The following is a 20685-nucleotide window of genomic DNA, read 5'->3' on the forward strand; positions in this document are numbered from 1 at the left end:
TCGGCTCAGGTCATGATCCCAGGGTCCTGGGTTCGAGCCCCATGTCTGGCTCCTGGCTCAGCGGGGAGCCTGCTTCTCCCTCACCCTCTGCCTCTCCCCTGCTCATGCTCACTCTCTCTCTCTCTGTATCTCTCTGTCTCAAATGAATAAATAAAAAAAAATCTTTAAAAAAAAAAAAGTGCAGTAAAAATAAAAACAGTTACTCTAGGGTATTTATCAAGAAGTAGAATTGCTGGAATGCATACTTACAGATTTTGCTAAAATGCTCTCCAAAGTTTAAGCACTAATTTACAGCACTAAGAAGGTATGGCAGTCTTACCATTTCCCCACTCTTCAAGCGAACTGTTAGTATTCTAAGATATTTTAATCATTGCCAGTCTGAGGTACAGGAAATACTATTTCAATATATTACTTGGGATTGCCCTGATTACTCATGCTAGTGAGGTTAAGCATTTCCTCTTATGCTTACTGGCTGTAAGCTTTCTTCTGTGAAGTATAGAGTGGGCTTTTCCAATAACCTCACAGTGCTAAGGCAAAAAAGTAGGGGCAGGGAACCCAATAAACAGATCAGGCTTTCATCTGAAATCTCTGGAGGGTTATACCCTAGGAACAGCGGCAAATTAGAGATAGACTGAGCCTTAATAAAACTTCAACCTACTTTTTTTTTTTTTTTTTAAAGATTTTATTTATTGAGAGAGAGAATGAGATAGAGAAAGCATGAGGGGGGGAGGGTCAGAGGGAGAAGCAGACTCCCTGCTGAGCAGGGAGCCCGATGTGGGACTTGATCCCGGGACTCCAGGATCATGACCTGAGCCGAAGGCAGCTGCTTAACCAACTGAGCCACCCAGGCGCCCCAAACTTCAACCTACTCTTGACTCAGCTCAGTCCCTCAAGAGATTAAGGTAATCACCCCCCAACTGTATAGAAGCATGCTCAAAGGTGCTCAACTTCACTAGTCAAAGAAAGAGAAACCAAAACCCAATGTGATACTACTACATATTTGCCAGAATGACTAAAAGGAAAACTACAGAGAAGGTCTATGAAGCAAGCGGAACCCTTCCACACTGCTGAAGGAACGGATGTAACATAACCACTCTGGAAACCTGTTTGGCAGTATCTACTAAATCCGAGTATCTGCATATCCTACAACCCATCAATTCTATTCCTAAGTATATATCCAACAGAAACACATATATTTGTTCTACAAAAGATATGTAAAAGAATGTAACAGCCCAAAACTGGAAATAATCCAAATGTTTCTCAACAGCAGAATGGATAAGTTGCATATTCCAACAATGGAACAATGAGAATAAATGAACTATTGTTACGAGCAACACCATGGATCAATCTTACATAAACTTGCCATGTGATTACATAAAGTTTGGAAACAAGTAAAACTAATCTTGGATGTTATAAGTCAGGACAGTGGTTATCCTTGAAAAGATGGGAGGGACAGTGACAGGAGGGTGCTGGCAATGTTCTCTTGATCTAGGGGGTCATCACAAAAGCGTGTTTCTTGTGAAATCGTATCTCTTTATACACTTATAGTACATGTATGCTACTAAAGGTATGCTATTGTTCAATAAAAAGTTTGCTAAAAATGTATAAAACTATTTTTATTTCTTTAATAAGCTTAATTTATTCCAACACTTTTTTACTATTTAAAAACTAAGTTCAATTGACCTTAACATTACACATAAACACAAAAACTACTAATGATCATGTAAGAACCCTCTAGAAAAATAAGCTAATTATAATGCTTTTTTCTGGGGGTGCCTGGGTGGCTCAGTCAGTTAAGTGACTACCTTCAGCTCAGGTCATGATTCCAGGGTCCACTGGGCTCCCTGCTCAGAGAAGAGCCTGCTTCTCCCCCTCCCCCCCGCCCATGCACGTGCTCTCTTTCTGTCTCAAATAAATAGAGTGTAAAATATCCCATCAATACTTTTTTATGTTGATTAAATATTAAAAATGATGTTTTTGGATATATTGGGCTAAATGAAATATTAAAATCCATTTCACTAGTTTCTTTTAACTTTTTTAATGTGGCTGCTAAAACACATGTGACTTGCAATTATATTTCTATTGGACAGCACTGTTCTATACTGTTTAAAAGATAAAGCATCCCTTTCTTCCTCCAGTGCTCTTTCATTTACCTCACTCCATATAAGCAGTTCTAAAATTCTGATTCTAATATAAACAACTACCTCATAAGAATTCGGGTCATCAAATATTCTTTCAAAGACTTCTTCCGCTTCTTTAAAATTGCCATTTTCCATACAAACAGCTATAGCCTAAAAGACAGGATGACAAATACAAACCTTAGATTGCTTTTTAAAAATGTATAATTGTTGTTTAATATTGAAATAAGTCCTGGTTAAGTCTAAACTACTTCACTTAAAAATTTTGATACATGATATAAAATATCTTTTCAAAGATGAAATAACTGTGGTTTGAAAAAGATGTAAAAATTTTTCATTGGCTCCTTTGCATATTTACTGATAAATGCCCAAGCATTCTAGCTCTTTCAAATTTAGGCCAATTAAAAGCAGGCATTAATAAATAAATTAGGAGCTACATTATGTACATTTAGGACCCACCTAAATATTACTTTGAGCAAAAGGGAAATGAGAGAGGAGGTAGATGGCGTTCATGACAGTTAGGATATATAAAATTAGCTAGCAGGATCCCTGGAAAATCTCTAATAGAAACCTAGGAAGCCAGATGCTTCTGAATGATCGATTGATAAACTGGCCTTTCTAATACAGTATGTAGTAAAATAGGGAACCATCGTTACCATCTGGGTAGCTTTGGCAAGCAATTTAACCTCATGTGCCTCTTGTTTCTTTGTATGGAAAATGGTGGAGATAATAGTACCTATTCGTAGGGTTGCCGTAAGGATTGGAGTTCTACATGAAAAGTGCTTAGAACAGTACCTGACAAAGAGTAAGCAATGTATTGCATATTTGCTATGTATTTATGGTAACCCACTCAACTTTATACTAGTATATTAATGATGGCCTCCTTCTCTAGAACCCCCCAAAACTGAGATAACATAACAAATCTCTTTGTCCCAGGCTGAAATTCTTAAAAGTAGCAGTCATATTTCTGCCATTCTCTTCTGGTCTTAATTCTACTTGGCAGTCATCATACTAACAATAATTAATTTTGGGGAAGGTGAGATATCATCTCGATTTTCTCTCCTACCCAACCATAAAATAATTTTCTAAAAATGAGGACAAATTTATTTAACTAGAACAATCCTTAGTATTTGCTTTGCTTGTTAGCAAAACATACTTTCCCTGCTACTGTATCTTTGAATAACTTTTTTAGCTTTTCACCCTTTAATAAGGTGACTCCTAAAATTCCCTCTACATAGTTAAAATTTTACATTCTCTTATTTACAAAAATACATTGATTTCTTTTTAAATATTCTTATTTTTTTCATATTTGTAATCTTGAATAGAAATTGGGAGAGCACAAATCACTGGTTTTTGAAAGCTGCTTTATGATCTTTAAATCAATGTTATGTATTTTCTCAAATGGGGGCAATATATACTTAGGTAGCAAACAGTAAGTCCCCGTTCTCAGAGCTTGCGTGAAGACTATAAACCAAAGGTCAAATTTCTGAAGAGAATGATTATATTAAATTTTACTTTGGGTTTACTGCTCAACTTCTATTAAGTGGTTCTTAATTTCTTTAGATGTTATATGCAAAATAATAATAATGTAATACACATACCTGAATTTTAATTAAATTCTGTATCTCTTCATGAAGTTTGTCATGTTCTTTTTCAATGGAAGCCCAAATTGTCAGAGCTGATTCCAAGGGTGTAATTCGTTCATCAGTTTCAAACTGTGCATCTTTTAAAATCAGAACAAAAATAACTAACTTAGGAAGTGAAGTAGAACCTTACACTTTGTCAATTTTTTATGACTTCATTTCTTTAAATATTTACTGAGTATGTACTATGTGCCAGGTACTATTCCAGTCTGTATACAAAAGTTTAGGCAAGTGATTTGATTTTTCAAGTTAATTTCCTTTTTTTTTTCCTTTGAAAAACTAGAAGGAGCATGTAATTTAAATGTTAGCAGTTTCAACAATTTCTACTTTGTAGAAACAATTTCCTGTTTTCTCCTAATTGTTTCTCCAACATTTTAAACATAAAAATATCTTAATTCATATACAAAAAAAGTCTCTTTATATTCCAGGCCCTGTGCCAGATACTTAGGATCAGACCAGGAAGAAGAAACAGTTCCTGCCCTTATGAAATTTGCACGCTAGCTAGGAAGAAAGACAAACCAATGTGACTGGTACTTTACTAGAATTATGTATTATGCCGGTGATTGTCAACCCTACCTATACCTCAAAATCATCTGAGGAGCTTTTAAAAAAAATTCAGATGCCTAGACCCATCCTCTAGAGACTGGTTTAGTTAGTACAGGGTACAGCCCATGCATCTGTATTTTCTAAGAAGATTAGTTCTATTAAAGGATACTAACAAAGAATCTTTCATGAAAGAGAAACCATCCAAATTAGGACATTGAGGATAAATAGGAGATAACTAAGTGAAGAGGATAAGGATGGGAAGGAGAACATTTCAGGAAGGCAGCAGCAGAACATAAGACAGAGGACAAAAGATATTCACACTCTAGTCAACACATATTAAGGTCCTACTATGTGTTAGGCACTATGCTAAGTGTTTAACATGAAGTAGCTCCTTTATCCAAACAATTTCTTTAAAAGGGTATATAACATTATCAACCTTGTCTTATAAAGTAGGACCTGAGACATAGAGAGGTCCACAGCTAGCAAGTAGAAGCAGACACCAGAACCCTTAAAAACCACTTACTGTGTCTCAGAAAAAAGGTGTGTTTCAGGAATAACAAGATGCCTGGTAAGGCTAGAGTAATGTGCTGGAAAACATTAAATATGAAAATGCAAAGGCAGATTGCCTAATCCTTCTTCATTTCACATTTGTTTTTCTTTTAAAAACTCACTTCAATATTTGTATTTCCTATTAAGTCTTTCTTGACTGATATTATCTAACCCATCTCATTAATCTGCTGCCTTCTTATAAATGTGAGATGTAGAAAAAAATGTACTTATAGAAAAAAGTGTTAGATCTTAACTTCAAAAATTTTAGAGTAGCCTTTTACTTTCAGGTAGAATGCAGGATATTGCAGTAGGCCAATGCTCCCATTACAACTAGAAAAAAGTGGAATAAGTTGCAAAATTATATTGCTAAAGACATGGGATAGTAGTAGAAGCAAAAAGAACTAGATGAACTACATTTCCAGGGGTTAGCGGATGATTTGCAGCTTTTCTTTCCTGGCCTCATTTGCTTATAAGGATGAGGATTCAGTGTATTCCAGGCAGGGAGATTTTACTGGGGTAAAAGAAATGAGGAAAAGCTCCTGGTAGTTTCCTTGGGACTAGTTGGTGGACTGGAAACTAGAGGAACTGAAATACATGGTTGGTTTTCCCCTCAGGACATTTGCTGAGTTCTGGGGCGCTGTAGAAAGCTGGAGTAGAAAGGAAGGGAAGTCTCCCAGAGTTGCACAGATCTTAAAAAATAAAGTCCCATGAGATGAGGGTGGCTGCCATAAACAAACATTTCCCCTCCAAGACATTTACCGTATTTTAAAGCTATTTGCGGCAGGAAACTAAAGCTAATGTGGTAGCCACTGGCCATATATAATTAATGAGCTGTTAAAATATGGCTAGTTCCAAATTGAGATGTGCTTTAAGTTTAAAATATACCCCAGATTTCAAAGACTTTCTGCAAAAAAAGGGGTAAAATATCTCATTAACATGTTTTATATTGATTATATGCTGACATATATTTTAGAAATATTGGGATAAATAAGATACTGCTAAATTTAATTCCACCTATTTCTTTTCAATTACATATGTAGCTCATATTATATTTCTAGTAGGCAGTGCTGCTGCTGAGCAACCACTTAAAAAAAAGGCAAAGAGTTATGTATAGCTAAAAAACCAACATACAAATTGAAATAAAATTTTGCTGTTTTCACTTGGGTCCATTATGGTGAAATACATTGATTCTTGATAATTGACATGGGCCTATTCTAAGATATACCTAAAAGGGGATCCTGGTGAATTTCAATACTAATGGGGTTACACACAAAATCTGCATTTCTTTTCAGAAAGAAAAGGTTGTCGGGGGAGAAAGTAAGATCCACTGAACAATTGCTAACATGTGAAACACAGTTGGGCACTTTATGTTGTCATATTTAATTTAGAAAACAAGTGTTAACAACCATGCTAACTTATTATCTACATGGTCAGGAATTCTCCAATTATGTCCACATCAAGATGGTTTTCTTCTTTAGCTACAGGCCCAGACTACCTATAGTTCTGTCTCCCCTACATTTACTCTGCTTCTAGTCCTATTCACTTATGGTCATGGCACCAACTCCAGACCTGGCCTCACCCCCAACAAGAAGCATGCTTTGTGAGCCAGAGCTAGGTAGTGAGGGCCATGAGAATGGTACAAACACACTGGGATTTTATGTAACACAATAGGATTGTAAGTAAGTGGTTTCATTTTAAGTACCGCCTACCACTTGGCACTGTTGGGAAAGCATTTTGTAAATTGTAAAAACCAACATAAATATGTAATTATTTGCATCAAAAGGTCCTTTAAATGACCATGTTGTAAATATCAGCCATTACTCATAAACTGAAGCAGGCTTACCCATTACAACCTAAAATAACCTGTGGAGATAAAAGAGAGAGCTATTATAGCAAAAATCATATTCGCCTATCTAAAGAAGTGCTGAAATCCAGTTCAAATAAGAGGTGTCAATTATCATAGTTGCTACTAAAATCAGTGTGTATAATAGTAAGAGTCACCACAAAGTTACCGTACAGTCAAATCTGAGGTAAACGCTCCAAAAGACAGTCCATGAAGCGTGGCTCCCCAACAGCAGTGTCAGAATCACCTGGGAACTTATTAGAAATATAAACTTCAGGGCCCCTCTTATCCATCCTATTGCATCAGGAATTCATGGTGGAGAATTTTTTTTTTTTTAACAAGTTCTCTAATAATTCTGAAGCAAGCTAAGTTTGACAACCAGTGCTCTAAGAAGATTGGAACTATATTTCTTTTAGTTGCTTTAGATATGCTTGTGTAGATGAACGTACCAAACACATAGTGCCAACTCTCAAAAATAACAGATCCCATCTGTTTCTTCTCATTGTTTTACCTTTAGACATAGATTAAAATATTTCCAACATAAGATAAAAACACATACTTACCAAGAGATTTTCCTGCTGCAATTCTTGTCAAAAACTGACATATGTATATAGTTCTCAATTGATAAGCTGTTAGACTGGACATTCCATGGATAATAGCTGAAAAAGAAAAACATTAAAACATTTTTTTTTAAAAAGCCAAACTTGACCCAGCAGTGCCTCTGTGTGGTTGGTTGAGTAATTAGGTTACAAACATGCAAAAATGATCATAAACTGAGAGCTGTATGCTTTTGTTTATAGGCATTTTTTTTTTTTAAAGATTTTATTTATTTATTTGACAGAGAGAGACACAGCGAGAGAGGGAACACAGCAGGGGGAGTGGGAGAGGGAGAAGCAGGCTTCCCGAGGAGCAGGGAGCCCGATGCGGGGCTCGATCCCAGGACCTTGAGATCACGACCTGAGCCGAAGGCAGACACTTAACGACTGAGCCACCCAGGCGCCCCTATAGCATTTTTTTAAATGAGAAAAAACAGCAAAGAACACTTTTCTTACAAAGTAAAACAGATTTCCACATGCAGAATAATAAATATTTAATAGTACTTCCACAGGTAGCACTCCATACTAACAAAAAGGGAGATTTAGATTCAAACTGTAAAATGTGTTAAATCATTAGCTGGAAGCTTTATACCTTAAACTCCTAATATTGTAGGAAATATTTTATATTATTTTGGTCAAGGTTTCAGTTAAGTGAGTCTGTTAAGTTCACAAAAACTTAAAAAAACATATTTATTGGGGCAAGATGGCCGCAACAGGGATGGCCCAGGTGGTGACGGGGTGCTAGACCCTAGGCCCCGAGCCTTTCCCAAGGGCCGTGCGGGTCCAAAGAAGTGAGCTCACAGCCCAATCCAACAAACGTGTGTTGGCCTTTCTCGCCATGGGGATGTTGCAATAAAGCCTCTGCCCCAACAGGCAACTCCAGCATTCTGCAGCACTGACCTGGAAGCCCCGGCCTGCAGTATAAGCGCCAGAGGGAGGCAGGAGGCCAGTCAAGCTGGTCCTGCTGTCCCGACAGATGCATGCGACACTGAGCACCCCAGGCCTATGGGCCCAGGGAGGCATGGCCTCCCTCAGGGCAGCCACCTCTGCTGGTTGCACTGCGCTTTCACCTTAACACTCTGCTATAATGCTCTGCTAAGCAGAGGCTCCTGGGAAAGCGGAGAAGTGAGCACGTCAGACCTTCCATGCTGGCTGGTGGAAGAGTTTGTGGTGGCAGAAGAAGGCACTCCATGTTCTAATTCCCAGGCTAAAATCACCTCGAGTGTGGTTTCTCAGGGCATGTGGAAAAAAATCATATTCAGCTCATCTAAGAGGAATGTTCAAAAGCTGCCACTCAGCTTTAATGTAAAAACACTTATTCTGGAAATTCAAAGGGGCTGTCGTGGGTGTGGCCTTGGTTTTTGCTTTGTTCATTGGTGACAGCTGGAAAGAAAAGCTCTGGAAAAGGTCTGGAAGCAAATCGAGTCCATCTATCTACCTCTTACCCTTTGATAGAGGTCTTAAGGATTGTACCTGAGACAGAGACAGTACAATGAATGGACTTATGCCCTTCATTCTTGGGAACTTGTGGTCACCCCCTTCTCCGTCTCCTGTCTAGATCATCAACCTAGCAAAATAAAGATAATAGTTCCCTTCCCTATTGTAATTTGGTTTGGGACAGGAAGTCATGGGGGCAGACATGGAAAGGGGGTAGCAACTTTAGGCCCCAGTTTACCAACTACCTATCTTCCCCTTCTGCTATTGGTTTAAAACTTTCAGGATACAATTTCAGCAAAAAAAGTTTATTTCTCCATCAAAACCTCTGTTTCTCTACAACCCTAACTCCAAAGAAGAAATAAAATTGCAGATGTATAAAAACAAACACATTTATTAATATTAATCTCCCAAATATCTGAGTGCCCACCCAGATGTTATGTTAGGCAGTGAGTATAATGGTGTGTAAATCATAATCCTGGACTTCAGTGAATTTATTACTATGTAAAAATGAAAGACAAATGATTAAGCAATTAAAGTAAAAACATGGAGAAAACTGAAAAAGACAAGTACAGAATGCTGTGGGTGCAATATAACAAACCTTAGAGTGTGTTTTAGTATAGTTGGAGGGAGAAGACAGGAAAGCTTCTCTGAGGAAATAATGTTTAAAGTAAAACCTGAAGATGCCACAGTTATACTTCACCCAGGGCTTGGTTGGTGTATGTAAAGATTAAATCAACTAGCAAAACCAAAAAGCAGTCCTGCAGCTACTAAGGAGATAAAAGACAAATACATTTATTTGTATTTATTTCCTCAATTCAAAAATAGCATAATCTTATACTATACTAGAGATTATCTGGGCCAAATACAGCCACAATTTAATTAAACAGGATGCAGAGAGAGCACAAAATTTATATAAAATTTAAACAATTCATTCAATATTTATTAAACATCTACTGCTAGTCAATGTTAGGGGCTGATAAGACAGTCAGCCCCCTGGGGCGCCTGGGTGGCTCAGTTGTTAGGCGTCTGCCTTTGGCTCAGGTCATGATCCCAGGGTCCTGGGATCGAGCCCCGCATCGGGCTCCCTGCTCAGCGGGGAGCCTGTTTCTCCCTCTCCCACTCCCCCTGCTTGTGTTCCCTCTCTCGCTGTGTCTCTCTCTGTCAAATAAATAAATAAAATATTAAAAAAAAAAAAAAAAAGGACAGTCAGCCCCTGCCCCTCAGGAAGGTTTTAGCTTGAGAAGACATAACCCAAAATTTATGCAAGTTATTAATTAAAATTCTAATGCCACAAAGGTTAAAAGTATGGTATAGAAGCAAAACAAAAGAATCTACTCTTTTCTAGAGAAGAAAGTCAGACCTCTATCTTCACTTCCCTCCGCCTTCAATTTAGTCCACTATGCAATAACTACAAATCTCTTATACACCCCTGCCCTTCTGTTCTTTGTACCTGCTAGACAAAAAACAAAACAAAAACAATGAAAACCTGGTTGAACCTTGCTATCTGCTTTTTCCTCACCTGTAACCAAACATTGCTGACAGAAAAACACATTAGGGAGATCTAATGACTAGCTACAATAGCAACCATATTTAAGCACTTGTAATACCAGGCACTAGTCTAAGCACTTTACACCAGTGATTTTCAACTAGAGGTCATTTTTGTCCCCTTGAGGACATCTGGCAGTGTCTGAAGGCAATTCTGTTTATGAGTGGAAGGGGGATGCTCCTAGCATCTAGTAGTTGAAGTCAGGGGGGCTGCTAAACATCCTACAATGTACAGAAGCCCCACCTTCGCCCTCCTCCACTCTCATGCATACACAGAACAAAGAATTATGTGGTGCAAAATGTCAACAGTGCTGAGGTTGAGAAACCTTGCTTTATACCTATCAACAGCTCTGTGAGGTAGATACTATTATCACCATTTTACAGATGAGGAAATTGAGGTACCAAAAGGTAAGTAACTTGCGTCAGGTCTTATAGCTAGGAAGTAGCAGAGCCAGGAATCAAATTCAGACAATTTATTCTGGAGCCCATGCTCTTAATCACTATCTTACACTGCTTCCCATGTAAAGAGACAGGTTAGGAATAACAGTCTGTAAAAGGCATTATCTGAGTTAAGTGAGGTGTGAGAACAATTATGAGTCAGAATGAAAGAACTAAGAATTTTCTAGAAAGCATCAAGAGTTGTGTATTTTTACAACATTGAAAAGTGTAATAAATGAAATCCTATAAAAGATAAAAGGGAGTCCTTTCAGTCAAAAATGGAAATACAGAGACAACACTATGTTCACAATTTATGTTACTGATTAGCAGTGCAACTTTAAAAATAGTTTACTTTCTCTGGGTTTCTGTGCCCTTAACCTTAAAATAATAGAGGTGGCCTAGATTATTCCTTGGGTCTTGAGATCTAGAACCTCGAAAGGAGTCTTTATTTTTTAGAACGGTTTTTAATTTACACAATTATTGTGAAGATGTAAGTCCTATATACCCTCCACCCAGTTTCCCCTATTAGTAACATCTTATATTAGTGTGAAATATATACATTAACAAGCCAATGTTAATACATTATTAACTAACGTCCATTCTTTATTCGGATTTCCTTAGTTTTTACTTAATGTCCTTTTTCTGCTGCAGATCCCACCCAGGACACATTACATTCAGTTACCAAATGTCTCTTTAGGCATCTCTGGCTATGAAAGTTTCTCAGACTTTCCTTGGTTTTGATGACCTTGGCAGTTTTGAGGCATTTTGTACTGCGATTTGTCTGATATTTTTCTTACAATTTGACTGAGTTAAGGGGTTTTGGGAGAAAAATCAAAGAAGTTCCATATTCGACACATCATATAAAGTGTACATACTACCAACTGTCACTGTTCCTGCTGACCTTGATTACCTAGGTGTGAAGCAGTGTTTGTTAAGTTTCTCTACTATAAAATTATCCTCCCGCCAATTCCATACTGTAGTCTTCAGAATAAAGTCACTATGCACAGCACACACTTAAGGAGTGGGGTGTTATACTTCACCTCCTTGAGGACATAGTAGCTACATAAATTACTTGAATTCTTCTGCATGAGATTTGTTTCTTCTCCCATTTATTTATTTTTTCCATCATTTATTTACATCATTATGGGCTCATAGATAATTATTTGACCTTTGGGTTCTAATCCAAACTATTTCCTTGCTTGAGTTGCTCTGCCCATTGGGAGCTCTTGCAATTGGTTCCTGTCCCTTTGTACTGCCACCACTATGGATTTACTTTCTGGCACAAGATGCTCCAGGTTCATCTTGCACATTTCCTGTCCCAGTCCCAGAACCAGGCCATTTCTCCAAAGAGCTCTAGTTGTCTTTCTCAAGGAATGGTATTAGAAACCAAGACTCGAGTGCTAGATTGCTATTTAGGTTTACATTGCTTCTGTGCCCTTCCTTTTTTTTTTTTTTTTAAAGATTTTATTTATTTATTTATTTGAGAGAGCGAGAATGAGAGAGAGCGAGAGCACATGGCGGGGGGAGGGTCAGAGGGAGCAGCAGACTCCCCGCTGAGCCAGGAGCCCGATGTGGGACTCAATCCCAGGACTCCAGGATCATGACCTGAGCCGAAGGCAGTCGCTTAACCGAGCCACCCAGGCGCCCGCTTCTGTGCCCTTTCATCTAACAGAACGAGGAAATATATGAGTATATACTAACCTGTGTCTACATATGTATAGAAATACCCATATATACTTGTATATGTAACCACCGTTAAAAGGAAACCACTGGGGGGCGCCTAGGTGGCTCAGTCGTTAAGCGTCTGCCTTCCGCTCGGGTCATGATCCCAGAGTCCTGGGATCGAGCCCCGCATCGCGCTCCCTGCTCCGCGGGAAGCCTGCTTCTCCCTCTCCCACTCCCCGTGCTTGTGTTCCCTCTCTCGCTGTGTCTCTCTCTGTCAAATAAATAAATAAAATTAAAAAAAAAAAAAAAAAAGAAAACCACTGGCCCAAACTCGGGTTTTAACACCAAATCTAACTGCACTTTCAACCTCCCCCGGAAATATAGTCTTAACCTGTTGGTAAGGAATTTTGTGACTGGAGCCAGAGAATCTGCCGAATGGGTCCTCTCCATCCCCCAAAGGAAGAGGAGGTAATTTGCGTAAGACCCCCTCCCTCCTAAGGGAAAGTACCTAGCCTGGAACAATCCTTTTCTTTTGCTAATAACTTTCTTGCCCCGCCTTCCTTCCTTTAAAAATCTTCCATTCTGTACAACTCCAAGCTCCCCCCCCCCCCACTTGCTGGTGGGATGCTGTCTGCCCAATTCATGAACTTGCTTATTAGATCTGCAATTAGATCTGCAAATTTACTTGGTTGAATTTTGTTTCTGAACACCATCTATACCTGTATTAAGGCAAACAGGAGGTCATACTGATGTTTCCAACTCAAATTCATTTTGAGGTAATTCTATGTAGATAGATAATTCTACCCTCTTCCCCAAAGTGGACTTTTTAAATAAATCACTATAATAAACTAATTTAGGATTTAACTTTCTCATTAATGTTAATTAACCACGGCTCCAGTGTTATCTGATAGAGTTGGAAGAAGGGTTCTTGAATTGGAAGATAAGGCACAAGTGTGGAACATTCCTTTTAACCTACCAGTGCTTGAGGTTGCTTAATTAGTCCATTCCTCTATAAACTAAAATTACTTGCCTAAGGAATGGGATGACCATGAAGATGAAATGTGTCAATATAGTTTTCTGAAGTATTTAATTTTATATTAAATAGCAGAGCATCTTTCTGTCATCACTGAAAAAGCCAGGCTAGTCTTCTCTGAGTCTGTGTCTTTGTCGATCAGTTACAGTCTGTGCTGTCTAGGGAGTACATTTCATTGACAGTTATTTTTATTCTGCAGCCTATACTGTGCAAGCAGGCCAAATGGGATTTTAAAAGCTCACAAAATAATAGAAAACGCCGATGCTTGGGTCACTTGGAGGCCACTGTGACCGCTTCATAAATGCCATCACGGGAATGTTTCGAAAGAAACAACAATTACAAGCGCCAAAGAAGAAAAAGGACTTGGGACACTGGGCAATTTTATACATTTTCACTCACTGAACCCTGTATCAATTCTAAAATGGGAGTCTTATTCTTTTTACTGAAGAGAAAAACAGAATCTGAGAAAAACTGAGAAGCTGGAAATAGGCGGATGCGGGATTCGAACCAACGTTCACCTCAGAGCCTCGGTCTCTCCGCTCGGCCGCCGCAGCAGCCCCGGTCCCCCGACCCCACTAGGCGCACTGTGCCGCAAACCGGGCCTCGACCGTCCGCCGCGGTTCTCGCCCCGCTGCGCGTCGTCGCCCCCGGCCCCAGCGCAGCCACCCGCCGGTCGCGCCCGGCACTCACCCTCGGCACTGTCGCGGGTCCGGTGGAAGTCCTCGGAGCGGCCGTCGCGGAAGGCCCGGCAAAGAGACAGGCAGAGGAAATCGAGCATCCAGCCGGCAGCTACCGCCTCGGCCTCGGCCTCGGCCACCGGGCCCGGGTCCTCTTCTTCCTCGGGGCCCCCCACCTGCACTTGCCACTCGAGCAGTTCCTGGCACTCAAATTGCTCCTGATCATCTCTCGGCGTTTCTGCCATCCCCTCCTCTTCGAGCTCTGCGTCCTCCCCATCCGCACATCCCCGCGGGCTCGTAGCCTCTACGGCGGCAATTTCCGCCATATTAAATTACTCGCGCGGGTCCGCCCCTCCAGGCGCCGAGCGACGATTGGCTTGCGCTGGAGGACCCTGGGCGGTGCTCCCAACGGTCTCTTCCGCCGATGGGAAACCACCAATCACACTGCCAGGATGGGCGAGCGATTTGAGCCTTGCTTTTGATTGGCCGAGGCCTGCTCCCGCCTCTGAATAAATTCCCAGCCACACTGGGGCCGAGCTTTGTAGGTAAACTGGACTACTGCTGGCTGAGCTGCTAGTGAGGTTAGGAAGTAAGGGGCCTGCTTTATACTCCTGATAAAATGCAATATCGACGGGAATGGAAACACGGTTAGTTAAAATAGAAAAGCATTTTACCTGCAGTGTACTTCAAAGAGGTAGGTTATTAGAACTTGTCACCGTTATTCAAGGGTAACTATACGCTAGTATTCACGTAAGACAGTACGCAATCACCAACTAAAACCATTCCAGCGGACTTACATCCATGCCTCTCTAATCTGAGCGTGCATCACAATCAGCTCGGGGGCTTGTTTAAACATAATTGCTGGGCTCCACTCCCAGAGTTTCTGTTCTGTAGGTCTGGATTGAGATCCTTGAATTTGCAAGTCTAACAAGTTCCCAGATGATGCTAGGCTGCTTGTCTGGGGACCACATTTTGAGGATCACTGCTCTAGAAAGAGTATATTACTATGGAAATGAATTTAATTAGGGTTTTAAATAGATTATGGAGTTCAGCTTTTAAACAATAAGTGAATAGTTATTTTGAACTTTGAAACTTAGAGCATAAGAGGGAACAGGGGGCTCTGGTTATATTCTGTTTCTCTACGTGAGTGATAGTTATTTTGAACATGATTTATGCACTTCTCAATATTCAATATGAATAAAAAGTCTACCTTAAAAACCTTTTTCTTTATAACACATCCAACATTATCAAGGCTTTATGTGTTTTAATTTTACACATTTGTTATTGCCTTAAGGGCATAGTTTAGATGTTGAGTCATTTAAAGCACTATATTGTAGCCATTAAGAATGCCTAGGTTGGAATGTCCCCTGCCAGTTATCCACTAGCTGGGTGGTGACCTTGGATGAGTTATATCTCAGTTTTCTCTTCTGTATATTGGGCGTAATAATAATATCCTCATCATAGATTTTTTGGGAAGATTAAAGGACTTGACAAATGTAAAGAGTTTAAAAGGAAACCAGGTACATAATAAGTGCTCAATTAATATTAGCTGGAAAAGTGGGATATTTGGACTATCTGGAAGAGAATGATGAGTCAGAAGGGATTGCACCTTAAGGCTTTAATGGTCCCATAGAAAGTGAGTCCTGTTTACAAACAGTACAGGGGAACAGGGTCTAAGGGAGTAAGGGTTAATGTACATTATGAGCATAGCAAACAAACCCCAGGTTTCCAAACTGAAACTTTTTTGTCATTCAAGGCTCTCACGTGGGGCCTGCTTTTTCTTCCTTTCCTCCAAGGCTCCACTTCTTCCCAGCCTGGAGTTAAGGGTTATTCTTAGGTATAGCACCAATTTATTCAAAGCCACAAAGTAAACATATTTTCCTAAGGCATCCATTTACTGAAAGGTTCAGGGAAATGAAACATTTTTTAGTATTTAAAGCAATGCTATATAATGAAATGGGGTGAATAATTTCATTAGGATTTAATCATAATCATCAACAAAATTTTAGTTTAGGGGCTACTTCCAGCTACATATTGCACTCTCTGTCCTCTTCCCTTACTGGTACTTCACTGAAGAATATTTAAGAAGGACTGGCCTAATAGGATGGATCAAAAATTATTTTAAAATTTTATCCCACCAGAAAATCAATAATATAGAGTTTTATTGCGTTGTGGGCCAGAAAATAGGCCTGGATGAGGAGGTCTCATAAAAGAAAAAAAATTATTAATTTTTTAAACCTGCCTATCAACTTGGATGGTAGATTTATTCTTCTGAAATAATAGTTTGACACTGCTATGATCAGAAAAATCAGCTGTGATCAGTGTAAAATAGCTACAACAAAACTTGTAATATATAAAGTCCCAATAACACTTAAGCTGTATATATTTTAATTTAATGGTATGATAGATAAATCAAACACATGGCATTTCAGGAAATCTTATGTAATTAGTAAACATTCTGAGATGGGGAAAAATTTTTTTGGCAGAAAAGTTTATAAGGTATCATTTCCTTCATGACTGCTTTTCAGGAGATGGATCTAGTAGTTTGAGGTGAAGGACTGGGTAAGTCAAGAGAAAATCTTGAGTGTGATTTTGAAGTCCTCCCTTGGGTAAAATTAAGAGATTATATTTCTTGCAAACTTGAATTTGTGGATTGAGATCCATAACTGCTACACTTATCTTTAGTTAAAGGAGTGTTATGAGAGTAGAGATTTGATTTGTTTTGGGATGTTCCTAAGAGCACATCATGAACCAAAGACTGAAGTTTTGGGAATACAAATGTGACTTCATATCACATGTGCTTTCTAACCATTAGAGCGTTTCCACAATGAAGTATTGCCAGGTAGTGATTTCTCACCACTAGAACCATTGGTGTAATGGCTGGCTGATCACCGGACAAAGATACTGTGGAAAGATTCTTCTGTGGACTGAATTGTATCACCCACACCCAACCTCAAATTCATCTATTGAAACCCTAACCCTCAATGTTACTGTACTTGGAGATTGGGCCTATAAAGAGGTAAGTAAGGTTAAGTAAGGTCATAATGGTGAGGACCTGGTCCTGTAGGATTAGCATCCTTGTAAGAAGAGACACCAGAGAGCTCTCTACCCTCTTTCTCTCCCCAGCCATGGGAAGATGCAGTGAGAAGGTAGCCGTCTGCAAGCCAGGAAGGGAGTCCTCGACAGGAACCAAATCAGCCAGTACCTTGATCTTGACTTGCCAGCCTCCAGAACTGTGAGAAAATAAATGTATGTTGTTTAAGCTACCTAGTCTGTGATATTTTATATGGAGCCCAAGCTAACTAATATAGATTCCCATAAAGTCTAGATGGCATTCCCCAGGTTGTAGCAATTCCCAAGATTGTTTTTGCCTTGGACTGTTTTCTAAGGAACACCTTGAAACCCTTAAGTTTCTTAAATTATGTTTACCATGTTGAAAATTTGTCACTACTATAAGCTAATGGTCTCATTATGAATAATATAAACTGTTTTATTTCTGTACTTATAAATGTCTTTTCATTATCCAAATTACATACAGATTTTCCTTGATTTAAGATGGGGTTCTGTCCCAATAAACCCATCATAAGTTGAAAATACTGTTAAGTCAAAAATGCATTTAATACATGTAACCTACTGAACATCATAGCTTAGCCTACTTTAAAAGTGCTCAGAACACTTACATTAGCCTACAGTTGGGCGAAATCATCTAATGCAAAGCCTATTTTATAATAAGGTGTTGAATCGATCATGTAATTTATGAATACTATACTGACAGTAAAAAATAGAATGGTTGTATAGGTACAAAATGGTTTTAAGTATATTGGTCGTCTACCCTTGTGATCACATGGCTGACTGGGAGCTTCAGCTTGCTGTTGCCCAGGGTCGTGAGAGAATATCTTACCAAATACTGCTAGTGGGAAAAGATCAAAAGTCAAAATTCAAAGTACGGTTTCTACTGAATCACACCATCATGAAGTTGAAAATCATAAGTTGAACCATTGTCAGTTGGGGATCATCTTATGTACTTTTAAAACATCCTTTTTTATGAAGTACCTCTTGTGTGAAGTGCACTTGGCTAGAATGGTGCATGGTAAACATAAAGGTGTTATCCCTCTCCTTCAAGAATCATACACCAGTTGGGACACACATGCACACAGACACACATTGTACATAGACATCAGACTAATGAATGATGTCTATAGTAACCCTAATAGGAGTTTGGTGGAGGGAAAGGGTCTAAGCCAATGATATTTTGGTAAGAAGGTTTGAGCAGAGGTCCTTCTATCCTTGCAGGCAGAGAGGACAGAAGAGAAAGCTGGGTGCACACTAATTCCTTTTTTAAAAGTCAGCTTTATGGAGCCTAAAACACTAGTTTTGCTGTCCTCACAAATAGTTCTCAACTTCAGTTGTGCATCAGATTTTCTCAGTTGGCTGAGGTAGACTCCAGATTCACTAAATCAGAATTTCTAGGGGCAAAGTTCGAGCACTTGTGTTTTTCAAAATTTCCCCAGTTGATTCCAATACCGAAACAGGATTGATACCTCCTGAACCACAGAAATAAAATGCTACTAGATAAGGGCCAGATTGCCACACCACTTTGAGGTAGTGGACACTACTGGTAAATAAACACACACACACACACACACACACACACACACACACACACACACACAATAATAACAGTAAAGAAGCACGCTCTTACTTATGAAGACTTCTTTTTTCAGAATCAATAAATTAATACCAAGGACTAAAGGAATGTTTAGAACTAAAACGAAGCAGGTTTCAGGAAAGAACATATTATTTTAGACAATTCTAATTCTTTAGAGCTTTAAAAATATTTAGAAGATCTTTGTAGCCCCTTGAGATATTTTAGGAGGTATTACATGCATTTCAGTATTCGCGTGGGATGTGGCTGACAGAATACGGGCATCAGAGAGGGGCTGGCTCTCCCTGCAAGGAGATGCTGCAGGTTGAATGCTAGAGTCCAGGACTGACTCCCCATGATCATTGTATTTCCCTGCTTTATTTAAAAAAAAAAAAAAGAAAAACGTTCTGGTGTATGCCTTTAACAAGTCATTGATTAGCTAATATTTTTAATGAAATGCATCTGCCAAAAGTGAAAGCAGTAACATTGTGTGGGAGCAAAAGAATACGGCTGCAAACAGCTGGGGACCAGAGGAAGAGTCCTGTTTCTACCTATTTGCTCCGGAAATAAACCGACTCTGTATAAAACAACATATCACGGGGAAGTATTATACCCCCGGATAGAAAAATAAAGGGAAATCTCTTGATCACAACACTAAGGAATAAATTCTATGGACAGCCTCTACTTATTAAAGCAGTGCATGAGCTTTAGGTAATTTTTAATTTTCTAGGAGCCACATTTTAAAAAGTAAGAAAGAGGTGAGATTGGTTTTAATATCATAGTTTATTTAACCCAGTATATCCAAAATACTGTTTTAATATGTAATCAGTATAAAAAATTACTAAGATATTTTACATTTTTAAAATGTCTTCAAAATCCTGCATATATTTTACATTTATACACAGATCAATTTGGAGTAGCCACATTTCAAGTTCTCAAATAGCCAAATATGGCTAGTGGCTACTGTATGGGACAGCATAGTACCATGCAGCTAGAATTTCGGGCTCTGGATTCAGAAAGATCTAGATTTGAATTTTTTCTCCACCAATTTCAAGCTCTTTACCCTTGAGCAAATTGATTACCCCTTAACACCTCTTTATGTTCCTATGTGTTAAGAATAACAACACCTGCTTTAAAGAGATGCTTGATGGATCAAAGACTCAATAAATAGTCTTAGCTGTTGATAGTTTATCCCAGTGTTATTTTTCCACTGTGCCAAGTGAAAAGTGGATTTGTTTGAATATTTGTGTTCAATCTACCTCTTTCACTGAGTAGCTCTGTGTGACCTTGAATATGATTCTTTACTTCTCTATGCCTCTTTTTCTGTCTTATAGGAAATAATGGTACTGCAAAGGAGGAAAAAGGTTTTCTCAACACTCTTCGGGTCCCTGGCTGTGTCTGAAAATTAAACTGACAAAGACAGATTCATAAGAGAAAAATATACAAACTTTATTGAATTTTTACATGTACACGGGAGGCTTTACAAGAGAATGAAGAACCAAAGAAGTGACCAGACTGGGAAGATTTTATACCTTTCAGACAAAGAAACAAATTTATGAAGCACTGACAGACAAAAGGGTTTAGGCTAGGGGTAGTAAATGGTGAAGAATTATCTAGGAAAATAAGGGTTAGTTTAACAAGGCTTGTCTATATAGATTTCTTGGCTCCAAATTCCTTGTCTCTAATGATGTCTTCCCTCCTCCAGGTACGGGGAGGGGACCTTTCACGTGGGAGTTTTACGGCCTGTTTCAGGGAAGAAGTGTGATGGGGGTGGGGAGGTCAGAGTGACCTTCTTCTGCCATTTACACACATTTTTTTCAGTTTAAGATCTTTAACATGCCAAGGTGCCACATTTTGGGGTAGCATGTCCTGAACCCCATCAGTATGTAACTCAGAGCTGGCGTGAGGGTTAAATGGGGGTAATATATGT

General features: G+C 39.0%; 1 protein-coding gene and 1 long non-coding RNA gene across 4 annotated transcripts in view; one reads left to right on the forward strand and one right to left on the reverse strand.

Moving 5' to 3' along the window:
- TERF1 (telomeric repeat binding factor 1) overlaps positions 1-14479 on the reverse strand; it is a 36753-nt gene extending 22274 nt beyond the window's left edge. Inside the window, exons 1-4 of one of the 3 annotated variants that reach the window (XM_078072301.1) lie at positions 14124-14477; positions 7283-7378; positions 3740-3861; positions 2205-2291 (exon numbers count right to left, since the gene is read on the reverse strand). In XM_078072301.1, coding sequence (XP_077928427.1) covers positions 2205-2291; positions 3740-3861; positions 7283-7378; positions 14124-14436 — 618 coding nt within the window. In that variant the 5' untranslated portion in view covers positions 14437-14477. Of the gene's footprint in view, positions 1-2204; positions 2292-3739; positions 3862-7282; positions 7379-14123 lie in introns of all 3 variants that reach the window. The other 2 variants (XM_036082157.2, XM_078072302.1) reach the window with 2 other exon arrangements.
- Positions 14480-14664: 185 nt separating this feature from the next.
- LOC118529345 (uncharacterized) lies at positions 14665-17348 on the forward strand. Its single transcript, XR_004914071.2, has 3 exons — positions 14665-14804; positions 16926-17129; positions 17237-17348. It is a non-coding gene; the product is annotated as an uncharacterized LOC118529345 (long non-coding RNA).
- Positions 17349-20685: the final 3337 nt, after the last annotated feature.

This window comes from Halichoerus grypus, chromosome 5 (assembly GCF_964656455.1).
Source record: "Halichoerus grypus chromosome 5, mHalGry1.hap1.1, whole genome shotgun sequence".
NCBI lineage: Eukaryota > Metazoa > Chordata > Mammalia > Carnivora > Phocidae > Halichoerus > Halichoerus grypus.